A 13921-nucleotide genomic window follows, 5' to 3' on the forward strand; every position below is an offset into this window, starting at 1 on the left:
CGACACCTCGCCCTGATACCAAATATAAAATGTCCACACTACCTGATTTCCTATAAACAGCCCCGGCTGAATAAATTAAACAAAAACAACATGGAAAAAAAAATACATTTAAATAAATAAGTTATAAAATTACACACAATTATGGTCAAAGTTCTCTGAATCCTGCAGATGCTTTTCCAAAAAAAACCCATTAAAGATGTAAAATGAATTAAAAGCACAAAAAAAAGATCATTAAAAGAAACTTGTGTGCCATTAAAAAAAAAAGGTCTTTGAAAAGTGGCAGGAAATTAAATATGAAGATTATAAGAATTCTTGTGACACTAAATGGAAGAATTGAGGTGGCAACACAATCAATCTAAGCAATGTTACAACTAGACATTTTTTTTTTTTTTACAAATGTTTGAGTCTTTACAACAGAAGAGGTCATTTGCTGAATCTTTACCACTTTCCGCCATCCCTGCTGCCAAACCCACCCCCATATAGACCAAGTCAAACCTTTTCAAAAATGGTCCCCAGTCATGTACAGCAATGACACGGAGTACGCACATAAAATGTTTCATTTCTATCATTCACAAAAAAAAAAAAAAAAGACACGAAAAGAATACAATCCTTTTGAACGACGCCTCCAAATCATTGTACTGTCCAACACTTCCACTGCATTTCTGTTTGTCCTCTGTTCATTATATTCTAGAATGTGTATGTTTGTTGGTTTGTGTTCGTGTGTGAGGGAGAGATAAGAGAGAAAGAGAAAGAGAGAGAGAGGGAGAGAATGTAAAGAGGGCAAAGAAAGGAGGGAAAAGAAACAAAGGAGAAAACAGGCTAAGAGAGTAAGAGAGAGAGAGAGTGTGTGTGCGTGTGCGCGCATGTGCGTGCGTGCATGTGCATATGTGTGTGTGTGTGTGTGTATATGTATGTTTGTGAAGAGAAAGGTATGGAGTGTGATAAACACAGTTATCATAAAACCTTCCTCTTGTTTTGGACACATTTCTGTGCATTCGTGTGTGGAGGGAAGCGGCGAGCAGTTCTTTTGACAATCTGAGGGCTTGTTTCTTCGGATGAAGACTGGCATCCCTGGTGGCTTGTTTACTTGCAGTGAAAAGTGCCCTCAATCAACAACACACTGTACGTGTGTCTTGGTGGGTTAGAAGAAGCTGGTCTAACAGGTTTTCTGGATAATTCCTGGTAGCAGAAATAAGCCAAGCCATCACAAAACAGAACCGTACAGACATGAGCAACATGAAGATCAGACAGTGACAGTGGGGGAAAAAAATACAGTTAGATAAAGACAGTTATATGTGTCTCTATGTATGTATCTCCAACAAAATATCAATCTTAATAGTCGCTCCATTTTACAAAAAATGTGAGAGCAAGAACCACTTCTGAATCTCAGTTGAACTACACAAACCATTGACTTCCATTTTGTTTTGTTTCTATGATAGTCTTTTTTTTTTGTTGTCGTTGTTGTTGTTGTTCTTTAATCTAGTCAGTTTTTAGTGATTCTCATTTCTATGTCTCTCCATTGTCTGATCTGGTGCTGCCCTGTTGGATTTTAGTCTTTGCCAGACGGGAATTTGGAGCCACTGTTTTCAGGGTCGCGTCTCTTGTTGGCAGCGTGTTTGGGCGTGCCTGCAGCGTGGGCTACCTGGCCATTCTTCTCGTCTGAAAATAGCTGTTTTATTACGTCAAAGAAGTTACTCAATGGACTGCCTGGGGTGCACAGATGGGAAGAAAAGAAGAGGGAGACACAAAGACAGAGAGAGAGAGAGAGAGAGAGAGAGAGAGAGAGAGAAAGAGAGAACAAACAAATGAACAATGAGGTTTTCAGGGGAGGAGAAGTGAAGATGAGAGCAAGGAGAAAACGGCAGAAATGACAGACTAAGATCCACTCACTCAAAAGGCCACACACATACACCAGGGTCATAAGCTAACCAATCATCCACTGGTATCTCAGGCCCGCCCCCATTCAAAAAATAAATAGTCTGTTCACTTCTATTAAATGACAGTCTATTTCATTATTTTTGCCATAATTTGGCTAGATTTTGGTTGGTTCACTGCATCAACTGCATATTAATTAGTTTCACAAACTGTAACACTATCCGTATGGCTTGAATTGGAGTGGATGTTGTAAAGAATGGATGACGGTCATATATCTCACATTCTTCTTATAGTGTTTTCTCAATGCTCTTCAACAATAAAGCCAGTTTCTTCCTATTTAGCACAAATTAGATAGGACTGCCTCCCTTATTTCCTTAAAAAAGTTTTCAGACTTAAAACTGAGGACTAATGAATATTCAAACACACACACACACACCCACACACACAAGTATGCTCCCACAGTCATGCAAAGTGCAAAGTGACCTCTAACCACACCATAATTCCCCCTGCCCAACAAACTAAAACATGTTAGCAAGAGAAGACTTCTCAGAAACTCATTAACGGTTATTCCTAACTCAAGACAAAACAAATTCTACATCCTATAAAAAAACATCAATTTATGTTCTCTGTACTGACTAAGCAATGGGAAAGAATTTTTCCTTTGGTCTTAAAAAACAACAGAAAACGCACAAATTAAATTACCGTCATAACTTTTTATCTATCACACACTCAAACACATTACCAGGAAAAATAAAATAACTTTGAGCTAAAGAAAGCATCAGGGCACCACCAGGAATTCTGAAAAGAGCAAAGGGTTATTTTTTGTCACCAAGTGGCGGAAAAAACACAAAATGTAAGAGCTGATACAAGGCCAGGCACAGCAGAGCCATAAATACAGAACAGTGCAGAGGTGACAACATTTTTACTCAGCTCAGCAACTCTCTCTCTCTCTCTCTCTCTCTCTCTCACACACACACACACACACACACACACACACATACACAGTGAAAAGGGGAACAAATGTGGGGACAGCCCTAAAGAGGATAGGGCTGCTCCGAAAATCGGACCGAACTGACAGATTTGGGGTGATTTGTATGATTTCATTTCATGTGTTCTTGTGCTCATACTGATGCATCTATCCATAGGGTACTGACTGCCTCTGCATCAAATGTTACACAGTTATTCATACTATTCATTCTGCTAAGCCAGAAATCCCTGAGAGACTACTTATCTCTGTCTTTCCTCCTCTCTCTCTCTCCCTCTCCCTCTCCCCCCCCCCCCCCCCCTCTCTCTCTCTGTCTCTCTCTCTCTCTTTCAGTGTGGAATTGTAAAGTATGTGCATCAGACAGGGCTGTACACTCTAGTATTCAGCAGGGACACCTATGAAAAGCTGTAAAGATGCGATCTGTAAATTTGTTTTGCTCCCATCAGTCTGCCGGTAAACTTACACGCCGTTTAACCCCTCTGATATTCACACCACCACACCAGTAAGTAGGTCAAAAAGACAGTGGTCAACAGCCTCTTCAAAAAGGAGAGGAGATCCACAGAGAATAGCAACAACGATGGACACAGGCAAGAACCCATTTCAAACAGAATAACAACTATTCATCACACACTTTATCTTCTGAGCCATACAGGATGAAAACCTTCGATGCTGAAAAAAAAAACATATAGAGGTTGTACACTAAGGTGGAACCATCATAAGAGTGATATTTCATAATAAATACTGCCACCAAAATGACTACTCCTACTCGGAAATAACCCGAATCACATCTGATTCAAAATTAACCAAAATCAACCAAAATCAAGAATTTTTTCAAAACACACACACACATACACACACACACACACACACACACATACACAACACACACTTGTGTGCATGCATACCTGACCTGACACTGGTGTAGAAAGTGAGAGTGCTTAAGTTACTATGTGTGCAAACAGTGTTTGAGAAGTTAGGCCTCTTACCACCTTTAGAATTCCTTCCTGTCAGAGCTTCAGATCGACGAGAGCTATCTGAGGTCACAATGATGAGTGTTACCATAGAGATTTCCCAAATGCAAAAACTGCTCAATTTAAGGAATGTAGAGCAGGTTTATATTTAATGTATTCGATAATTCTGCTGAAAACCATCTACAACTATGTCGAAGTCTGTTAGAGAATTTCTCAAATTTATTTCATCTTCACTAAAAAGGCCAGAGATCGTAGATGCTTAGATGGTACAAACCAGTCTATCAGTTAGCCTTTAGGCTAAAGGCCACTTAATGGGCCTCCAGATGAATTCGGGTGTGTTTGCAAATCTGATTGGCAAGTACTAATGAGTCAGTAAAACATCAGTATGACAAAAACTAGGAGGACCACAGGGTACAGTAAGTTAGCTGTTTGACATACCATGATATAATAATTAAAATGGTATTCAATAGTGCCTGTATATGGCTCCATATGTCTCATGTCATTTGAGATTTCCCCCAAGATGACAGATCATTTCAATATCAGTAATGCTATCACATCTCTGGGATTACTAAGAAAATACAGCCAACCGATTACAAAATTCTCCAAGAGTCAGGCTTAGTAACTATATCACAGTCTCTCCATGTTGAAGTTTCATTACAAAGATTAGAAAGAAAAGAAAAAAAAAAAACTGAATGTGTTTTCAGAATGTGTTTTTAGACGTGAGAGAACTATTAATACCAACACTGGAGAACAACATCGTTTCTGCCAGACTCCAGCTTTCTTTTGATGCTGTGCAGCTGGTGAGAGTCTGTGTGAATGACGCAAACTATGCAGTCAGGACCGTGCAGGTGACGCAGACGGCGTAGACTGTGTGGTCTGTGTTTTGTCCACTGGCAGAGAGAACGTGCATTACAGTACAAGCCATTCACTCATTCATCAGCCGCCAGTCATTCATGTCTGCCAGTAAGTAGAGGAGCCGCGTAAAGGCAGGATGGAGCGGGAAGCTAAGCATGTGAAAAAGAGAAGGAGAGGAAGATAGAGATGGAAAAGAGAGAAGGGGGTGCAGTCTAATATGAAAGGAGAAGAGGGGATAGCTTAATGTCCCATCCGTCAGACAGATACATGTGAGGCACGTACGCATGGTTACGGATATAGATATATAGACGCTTCTCAGTTTAGTGTTTATGAAGTTTTCTCATAACAGTGAGTTGGACCAAAAAAAAATAGCCTCTGTTGTCGCAGTGGATGTATCTGGCCAACAGAGGGCGCTGTTGTGGTACGGTTCAGAGCAAGCGCAGGCACAGGCGTACGGGACGAGGGGATGAGAAATCTCTAGAACGAATGGGAAATTCTCTCTCTGTGCTTTACTCCTCTTCTGTCCGCACTGAGTCGACACAGGAGGCCCTGTCAGATATCCTGTGCGTTTAAGAGCTTGACGCTCACATTGTAAGAGGCTGTCTATGCACGCTGCTGCCGTCAAAAGAACACGGGTTTAACTCTGACACATAACTCCTGGGACACAGGAAACAGTATTTTACGGACTGTCTGCGAGGGCTTTTCATTTACAGTGGCCCAAATACCCTTTAAGGGTCTTTATTTATTTGACCATAAACAATCTTAAGAATAAAAATGAATGTGTTTTTGCATATACAGTAAGTTGAGTGCGAGTGAGAGGAGTGTGTGGCAGGTTGTACGTATGTGTATTTGAGTGTGGGTAAGAGCAGAGCTTGGAAAAGTGATCCAGTGAGGTGTGCTGAAGTAGCATGAAATCAAGTGAGTATTTCCAGTGTTTGTGAACCTCACACACTTTTAAGCCATTTTTAAGGCATTGAACATGCTCCCCCAATGTTCTTGCAATCTTGCAGTCAATGAATAAATCAATCAATCAGCCATATCTCTAGAAGCCTGGAAATACTGATTTGACCATGGAGAGTGCGTGGTGTGTCTCAGCTACGGGCCAAAGTGTGCTCAGCTCCATGCACGGAGAAGACGCTGTGTCGGAGGGAGAGAGAAAGGAGAAGAGAAGAGAAGAGAAGAGAAGAGAAGAGAAGAGAAGAGAAGAGAAGAGAAGAGAAGAGAGGAGAAGAGAAGAGAAGAGAAGAGAAGAGAAGAGAAGAAAAGAGAAGAGAAGAGAAGAGAAGAGAAGAGAAGAGAAGAGAAGAGAAGAGAAGAGAAGAGGAGGGCAGTGCAGGGGTGCAGGGTGTGTTTGTAGGAGTTTTCAACTCACCAGACAGCTGCTGAACCCCTGGCTGATCATTTGAACTCAACAACTGAGCCTGAATCGTCTCCACTACCCGCTTAAACCGCCGACTAGGACCTGCACACACACACACACACAAACACACTTGTGAGAGATTATTCTGATGGAAACCCAATGCATAACCAACAGTGATTCTGCACATAAGAGTCATTTTCTGACTTGTGAAATCAATGCAGATTTTATGCTGATGTATCCTGAGTTGACGTCCCTCAGAGACACTCTCATAAACATGGAATTGAATGATTATGAATTTTATGGGCCCACTGGCCGATGGAAAGTTTTCTGCTGTGAATATCGTCGGGCCAGCAGCTGACAAGAAGTCTCCCCCCAGTCTGTGTGTGAGACAGCCCAATGAGAAGTCTCCCCCAGTCTGTGTGTGAGACAGGCCAAAGGCAGGGAGGTAACGGTAATGGCACTAACAGCGTGGGGCATTCAGGGCTGTCCTTTAAAACACAGCATGTTGAATATATGCTGTTATTAATGCAGGGTAAAAGCACTTTTTTTCTTTTTCATGATTTTTTTCCCAATGATGTCAAGTGTTGCCAGGCTATTTTAAGCCTCCATGATGCAGGTGGGGGGAGGGAAGAGAGAGAGTGAGAGAGAAAAAGGGGGCACTGTCAAACAGCATAGTGAAAAAGACAAATCTCTCTCCACAGAGAACAGCAGAGTTCAGCATCATCAACAACACAGACTCCTTTCTTTCTCTCTCTCTCTCTCTCTCTCTTTCTCTCTCTCTCTCTCTGTCTACCCATTACTCCCACCCACCACATTCCTGCTCTCCCATTGGTCTCCCACTGTGATGACATCATAGTGGGGTTCTCCTCCATCGGCATAGTTACCTGAGAGCAGTGTAAATGTGACAGAATAAATCCCGTTTTCCTTCTGTGCTGCTGTGCTCTCCGTGTATGTGATGTCCACCTGGAATTTCACAGGTTTCTGGAATACAGTAGGCCCAGCCGTTGATTTATATTCAGCCCGAAAACTCGTCTGGGAGATAACACTGTGACTGAGGCTGGGAATCTGAGGAAAAAAAAGATCATTTTATGTTGTTGTTGTTTTTTTTTAATTCATCTAGACTAATTTCAGATTCATTCTGTTTTTTTCCCCCATCTGTTTAAAATCAAAAGTAGAAACTTCAACAGTCTGGGCTTCAGACACAGACTGCAGACTTTGTCTGGCAACGAGCTATTGTTGTGGATGAGCATAAACAGTAAAGACAAATATAACTGTCTATGGCTAGGCCTACGTAATCAAATAAAGCACAGACAGATTGAAATACATTTGAGCTCCTACAGTGGTATGTCACTGGAAAGCAAAAACACAAAATTAAGAGCAAGAAATTATCTTTTAAATTTAGTCCAAAAGTTGCTGAATGAGTCTCGTAAAGAGTGACTTACTGATAGGAAAGCATGGACAATATCTGCTTTGATGGAGCTCAGCGGTTTGTCCCGAATCACCACAAAGATTTGCTCCTCCTTCTCCAAATTAATAAAGTTACCAAACCAAGACTTTTTGGCAAGTCTGCAAGAAAAGAAAAATAGGAATAATTTTGCAAATATACCTAATATACATAAAATTATCTCTATACAGAAGAAAGAAGAGTTTACTGACCAAACAAGAGTGACAAATATGCCACCACAATCTTAGTTACTCAAGTAAAAAAAAAAATACTCCGAATTACAAATGCTGCTTTGCTGGTTACATTAATTATGCATCGTTAGCCTGGCAACTCAGCATTATCAAGACACAAAAAGAAGAAAGCACAGTATGGGTACTGCTATCAATGTGTGGGCAGCAAAAAACTTAGAAAAATAGGAAAATAGGAAAAAACTGGAAGAGTAAAATATCACTCTGACAGCTCTTGCCCTTGGTTAATTAGTCTTTGGCAAAGAGCACACACACACACACACACCTTTTCTCCTGTTTCTCTACTGCTGCTGTAAAGAGCACACGTACACACACACACACACACACACACACACACACACACACACACATACCTTTTCTTCTATTTCTCTACTGCTACTGTAAAGCTGCGCTTTTCAGATCTAACTATGGGAATCCACTTGACAGAAATCCTTTGCTCTGGCCTTTGTTCTAATATACCTGATACATCTTGTCTGCTAATCAGCATGCTCTTAATTAGTTAAAAGAGGAGTACTGGCACAGAGCTACACTGAAAATGTGTTACCAAGTGGATGCCAGTTCTGGATTTCAAAAGCGGATTCTAAAGACAGGGCTATCCTATGGAGCAGTTCGTAATTAGTCCTGAATATAACTACAAAATATAACAAAAGAAAGAAGCTTGATGTTTGAAAAGCATGTGTGCGGAGACTGGGTTAATACACGTGTACCTACGCGGAAAAAGCTTCCACTGACATCTTTGTTGTGAAGATTTCTACAGAATAATACATTGAACCCCATTCATCAGCAGGGCTCCACAAATCAGCTCTGTAAAAAGGCGGCCGTGGGAAGGATCGGGGGAGCAGCTGTCCTTTGGTTCCTTTATGAAATTTGGAGAACATCATTCCCACTCCTCTGGTTTGAAGGTTTCAGGGGTGTGCGCATGGCTCATTTCTCAGGCCCCTTTTTTTCCCCCCTCTATCTTTCTCTCTCTCTCTCTCTCTCTGCCAGTCCTGCTGTGTTTCCGCTGCGGTTCATGCCTATCTAGGCCAACTGAACTAACTCTACCGCTCTTTAACCCTGTGAAAACTCAGAGGATACCACCAGGATTCCACCGGTGCAGAAACACCAAAGCATGCCTGTGAAGTTCAGACAGACCTCAGCACTGAAATACTGATAAAGTACTGTTCCCTTCACTGCCACCAACACCACCATCACTGCCTTCATCAGGAACTGGGACAAATATCTATTCCCTGTATTTTAAAAATGTTCTAGCATTACTCTCTTAGACACCTATTTCTTTTACTGCATAGTGGAAATCACAGTGAAGTCTCTGAAAGGCACTCGTGTGATAATTTTGCAGGTATTGCTTCAACACTTTCAGTCCTATTATAATAAAACGCACATATAAAAGACACATAAAAAAGGTGTAATGTAGGAGTTACGTTAGTTATTTCAGACACGTTTTGGAATTTTCATCACTCTTAAAGTCATGAGGGCAGGAACCAAAGCATGACCTCCAGACCTCATACTGACAGCAATGTAAAAGTTTATATTAGGGAACATTATTCAAAATCACTGTGTAACTCACTCTGGAGAAGACTCTGGAGTGAGGCTTGACATCTCTTCTTGGGTGGGAACTGTAAAAGAAAATCATATTTGTGGATTTAAGCAGTGGAAATGTGAAGCTGCCATCAAATTTCATTTATTTATGCACAGTAGACTAGTTCTCGTGGTCACAGTCCTCAAATCCCACATCCCATAGTTTGAACACATTGAGATTGGGATATGTGACCTCTGCCCTTTGCTGTGGACAGAGTTACTGTACTTCTGTAGGTACATTACAGGCTATTGATTACCATTTCAAAGTACTGAGGGGAGTCAATGTGCGCATATGAGAACTAATTATTTTACACGTGCAGATAATGACCTGCAGATGACCCTGTGGCTTTGACTGCCCCCCTCCCGAAAGAGAGAGAAGTCCCTCTATATACAAAAGGGAGGGCTAGGGCTTCTCAATTGTTAATCTTTCATTATGGTTTATTTAAAAAAATAAGCATATACTGGATGTAAATTAATCATTCGTTAACTCTTCAGTAAAACGATGATTTTTATACGCTGGGGATACTTCTTGTAATTGCTTGTATAACAGGAACCTTCGAACATGGATCGTCTATTGTCATATCAACATGTTAAAACAAAGAAGTTGTAATTTTCCACCATGTAAAACCTGACTTTAAGATCCTGAGTGGGTATGCACACAATTTCTGTGAACCAGTCACCTCTGCTGCTGCTGCTGTACTTTTTACCTTGAAGTTTCCTGCGGTGGAACCGCGGTGAGCCGAGGAAGCTGTTCTTGATGGAATTGAGGCGTGTCCTCCACGGAAGGCCTCCAATGGAGGGACTGGGGGGTGGCGTAGGGCTGGGGGTTCCGGCAGGACTCTCTTTGGGCGTGTGCACAGGCGTCCCTTTAGGAGTAGGGAGGGGACTGCCCCTCGGAGAGGGGTGAGGAGTCACCTGTATGACAGATTTGCCATTGTGGTCAGTCCCCGCCCCCTGGTGGTGGAGATGGTGATGTCGTCGAATAGGGGAGAGAGGGGGCGTTTGAGAGAGGGCGACGGACAGTTTTGGGGGCACGGTGAGGGGGGGTCTGCGTATCTTAGGGCTGTTTGGGATGGGTGGGGGCGAAGGCTGGCTGGGTGTAGATGGTTCTGATTTGGCTGCTGATGGAGGGGCTGTTGTGCTGGGGAGGGGGTTGGATCTTGTGGTCTGTAGTGGTTTGTTGGCTACTTTGGGCTTTGCTGGGAGTGTCTGCGTTTTGGGATTGAGTAGCAGGTCTCCTGTCTTTGGCTGGAAGGAGTTTGGAGAATGTGGACCAGTTCCATTGAGATGTGACACTGGGGTGTGAGCAGGACTGTGATTGGGCGACTGAGTGAGCTCCGAGGACTGCGGAGGTACGAAAAAGCGCCGAACAGGCTGCCAGAGCGCATGCGCCAACACCAAACACACACACACACACACACATACATACATACACAACGATGACCCCGTGTTCAGTGTGGAACATAACCGGGACACAACCACGTGAACACAAGACATGTAGTGAGAGGCGGTGAAAGCCCAGGCACACAGAGTGAGAGAGGGAGTGCAGAAAAAAAGACAAGAGAAAACATGCCATTAGCACGATCAGCCAAAAGGCAGCGAGACAGTGGAAATAAACATTATAAACAACAATAAAAACAAAATAAGCAACATAAAGTAGAAGCTGTGTGTCCCAACTTTTTTTTTTTTTAATGAAAATAAAATTCCCAGCATGAGACAAAAAAAGCAGGCAGTAATCATGAGCTGCAAAAAAAAAACCCCTGATTCTCCGAGCAAAACTGTGTCACTCAGCTGATAGACCTAAGGACAGACAGCTAAGAGCAAGCCATATATGTGCTGTAAATCCTGATTGGCCTGTGATATATAATTACTCTATAACAATTTCAACAATTTTTCATCTTTATGTTGTAAGGCCCTTACATCAGACCTCCTCTAAATGATGGGGGCATCTTGTGCACCCCCAAGGTTTCCACTTCGGATACTTATCGGAAACTCAGTTACATTTGTCTGTAACAATATAATGATGAAAAGATGGAAAATTGGTGAAAACTCCCTTTACATTTCAAATCAGAAATAGGCTAATCAGGGTAAACACAGACAGTGGTCATGGGGCGCTTTGTGACGTTAATGCCATGCATTTGTGGACATGTAACAGCCCATTATCTGTTGACAGGGAAACAGAATGTAGAGTGACTGATTGCGCTTTGGCTTGGAGATGCTGCAGACACCAATGTGCTAATTCCCCATTTACAGCATGTTTATACAAATAGACAACTCTGTTATCCAAAGCAACTTCCTAAAATTTCCTACCTCACAGAATGCATGACTCTGAAGCAGCTGCTGGATTAAGTACCTTACTCAATAGCATGTTGGCAGAGAGCCACTAGGAATGGCTTTCAAACCCACAAACCTCCAGAGAGCGGGCGTCCCCTTTCCCCTACCTTAAGCCACTACCACACCTTCTCAACTGGAACATCTCCAATAACTCTCCAACCAAGTGAAGTATCTATTATTTGGTTCTACCAAATTGAAGCTAACTGTTTATCCTGAGTGTCTGTGTCTTCGAAATCAAGGAATACTTCATTTACACCAAACCTGGCTTAGGGGGGTGGAACACACATTGATGTAACTCACAGAGTGCAGATGGTTAGGTGACACTGATGAATTTGTAAATGATTTTCTTATTCAGACTAAGCCCACAGTTAAAGCTGGCTCTGGTGTACGCTTTGCTGTTAGAGAGGAAAGCTGGATGTTTCCCAGGGTTCAGATGAGCCATATGCTACTCTGGGCTTTAAATGTCTTCAGGGCTAAAATCATTTGGATGATTGGCAATAATCATCCTCAGCGCTGGGCTGTGATAGTGTATCTGATTGTGGGCAGGAGATACAGGCAGTTTATCCAAATGGATGGGGCGCTGTATTTACGCTTAATGTTGGTATTGAAAACGAGGGAGCATGCTGCCTCCACACTTGAGCACACAATTCAACAAAGATCATTTACAAAAGTATAACCCATAAAGCCCACTCCTCACATTCACATCGGCATGCACAACATTAAACATACAGTATTATGTAGATAGATGATCATTTGGACCACCCATTAAGCTCATAGATTCCTCCTTCCCTAATTAGTAAATTACATATAGGTCATTTTCTCAGCTAATATGGTCAGTGATTTGTTGGCATGGGCAAAAGACGTGACAGACTGGTTAGGTCAATAATTTATATTGAATGTATCCTGAGAAAGTGGGCTATCTAGAGGACAGTGGTGTGTAATTTGAAATGTGCCCAGGCAATCTGAGTGAAGAGGAAGATCAAAGGAGAGTGTAGACTTACCCGTGGACTACTCAGGGGGCTAGTGTTAAGACCAGAGGAAGCTCCACTGATTGACCGTGACCTGGCGCATCACAAAAAAACACACACACACACAAACAGTCATATCATTTGCACAACATGTTTTCAGTATGGGTTTGCCATGACAACTGAGCTCTCGGGCCCTGTAAACAAACAGTATCTGTCATAGAGCAGTAAACAGCAGTAAAACACATGCAGCATGTTTTGAGACAGTGAAGAACATTTTGAATATATTCATTTGGCAATGTGTCAAATCAGACAATCCAAAAAGTACTATTAAGCCTAAATAGAAGACAAACTGATTTAATGACACAAATAGATAGATAGACAGACAGATAGATAGATAGATAGATAGATAGATAGATAGATAGATAGATAGATAGATAGATAGATAGATAGATAGATAGATAGATAGATAGATAAACAGATACTTCATAGATACTACTGAGATGGGAATTTAAATCACTGTAGCTGTAATCCTAACACAAACATCTCAACAGCAAAAAGAGAATACACTGGAAATACACTATAGACTAGTGTGTGAGAAGCATCAGAATGACAGCCCATAAAAGCTCTATTTTACAGGCCTCTCTCTGGGACACTGAGAGCTTCCACTGACTGACAGTTACTGATCCACCTTGGACCAGTCAGCAGATATCAAACTTTCACAGCAAACTCCAGGACAAAGTACTCTTACAGAACCTAATGATCTCTGGATAATGAGACACAATACAAGCCCGACACCACATAGATTTATACAGTTTCCCTGCACAATGAGGAACATACTCTACTCTAGTAATATTCCTTTAATTACCAGAATTTGAGGATTTTTTTTCTTCCTTGTTATAAATTAATGAGCTGGAAAATGAGCGTGGCTTAGACATTACATCTTCGGCGTACATGAGATTTACACAATACTGACACAGGTTGACTGCCTGAATAAAAGACAGACCAATGTTAAAGTAACTTAATAGGCCACTGGGCCAGCCTCAGCCTTGAGAACATCCTCTGTACATCTTGACACAGATTCTAAAAGTGTCAGGAACTCTAGTGTAGAAACGTTTCACTATTCAGCTCCATACGTAATTCCATCTGTTGCCGTCTATTGAGGTGCTGCTTAAAAATCCCCTGTGAAGGTACAACTGGGCTGTGATCTGCAGACTGAAATGGCCATGGCACATGATTCACATATGATTTATTACATTCAAACCATTTAGCGAGTGTTTTTGCAGTGTGGAGGGGGGGCACTGTC

The 13921-nt window shown here is 41.9% G+C and overlaps 1 protein-coding gene across 1 annotated transcript in view; it reads right to left on the bottom strand.

The window, feature by feature from the left end:
* Positions 1–1549: 1549 nt before the first annotated feature.
* brsk2b (BR serine/threonine kinase 2b) overlaps positions 1550–13921 on the bottom strand; it is a 96731-nt gene continuing 84359 nt past the window's right edge. The window contains exons 15-21 of the mRNA XM_030766100.1: positions 12652–12712; positions 10024–10690; positions 9306–9354; positions 7489–7612; positions 6931–7111; positions 6059–6148; positions 1550–1707 (exon numbers count right to left, since the gene is read on the bottom strand). Coding sequence (XP_030621960.1) covers positions 1550–1707; positions 6059–6148; positions 6931–7111; positions 7489–7612; positions 9306–9354; positions 10024–10690; positions 12652–12712 — 1330 coding nt within the window. The remainder of the gene's footprint in view (positions 1708–6058; positions 6149–6930; positions 7112–7488; positions 7613–9305; positions 9355–10023; positions 10691–12651; positions 12713–13921) is intronic.

The sequence above is a fragment of the Chanos chanos genome, chromosome 2, assembly GCF_902362185.1.
Source record: "Chanos chanos chromosome 2, fChaCha1.1, whole genome shotgun sequence".
Classification (NCBI taxonomy): Eukaryota; Metazoa; Chordata; class Actinopteri; order Gonorynchiformes; family Chanidae; genus Chanos; species Chanos chanos.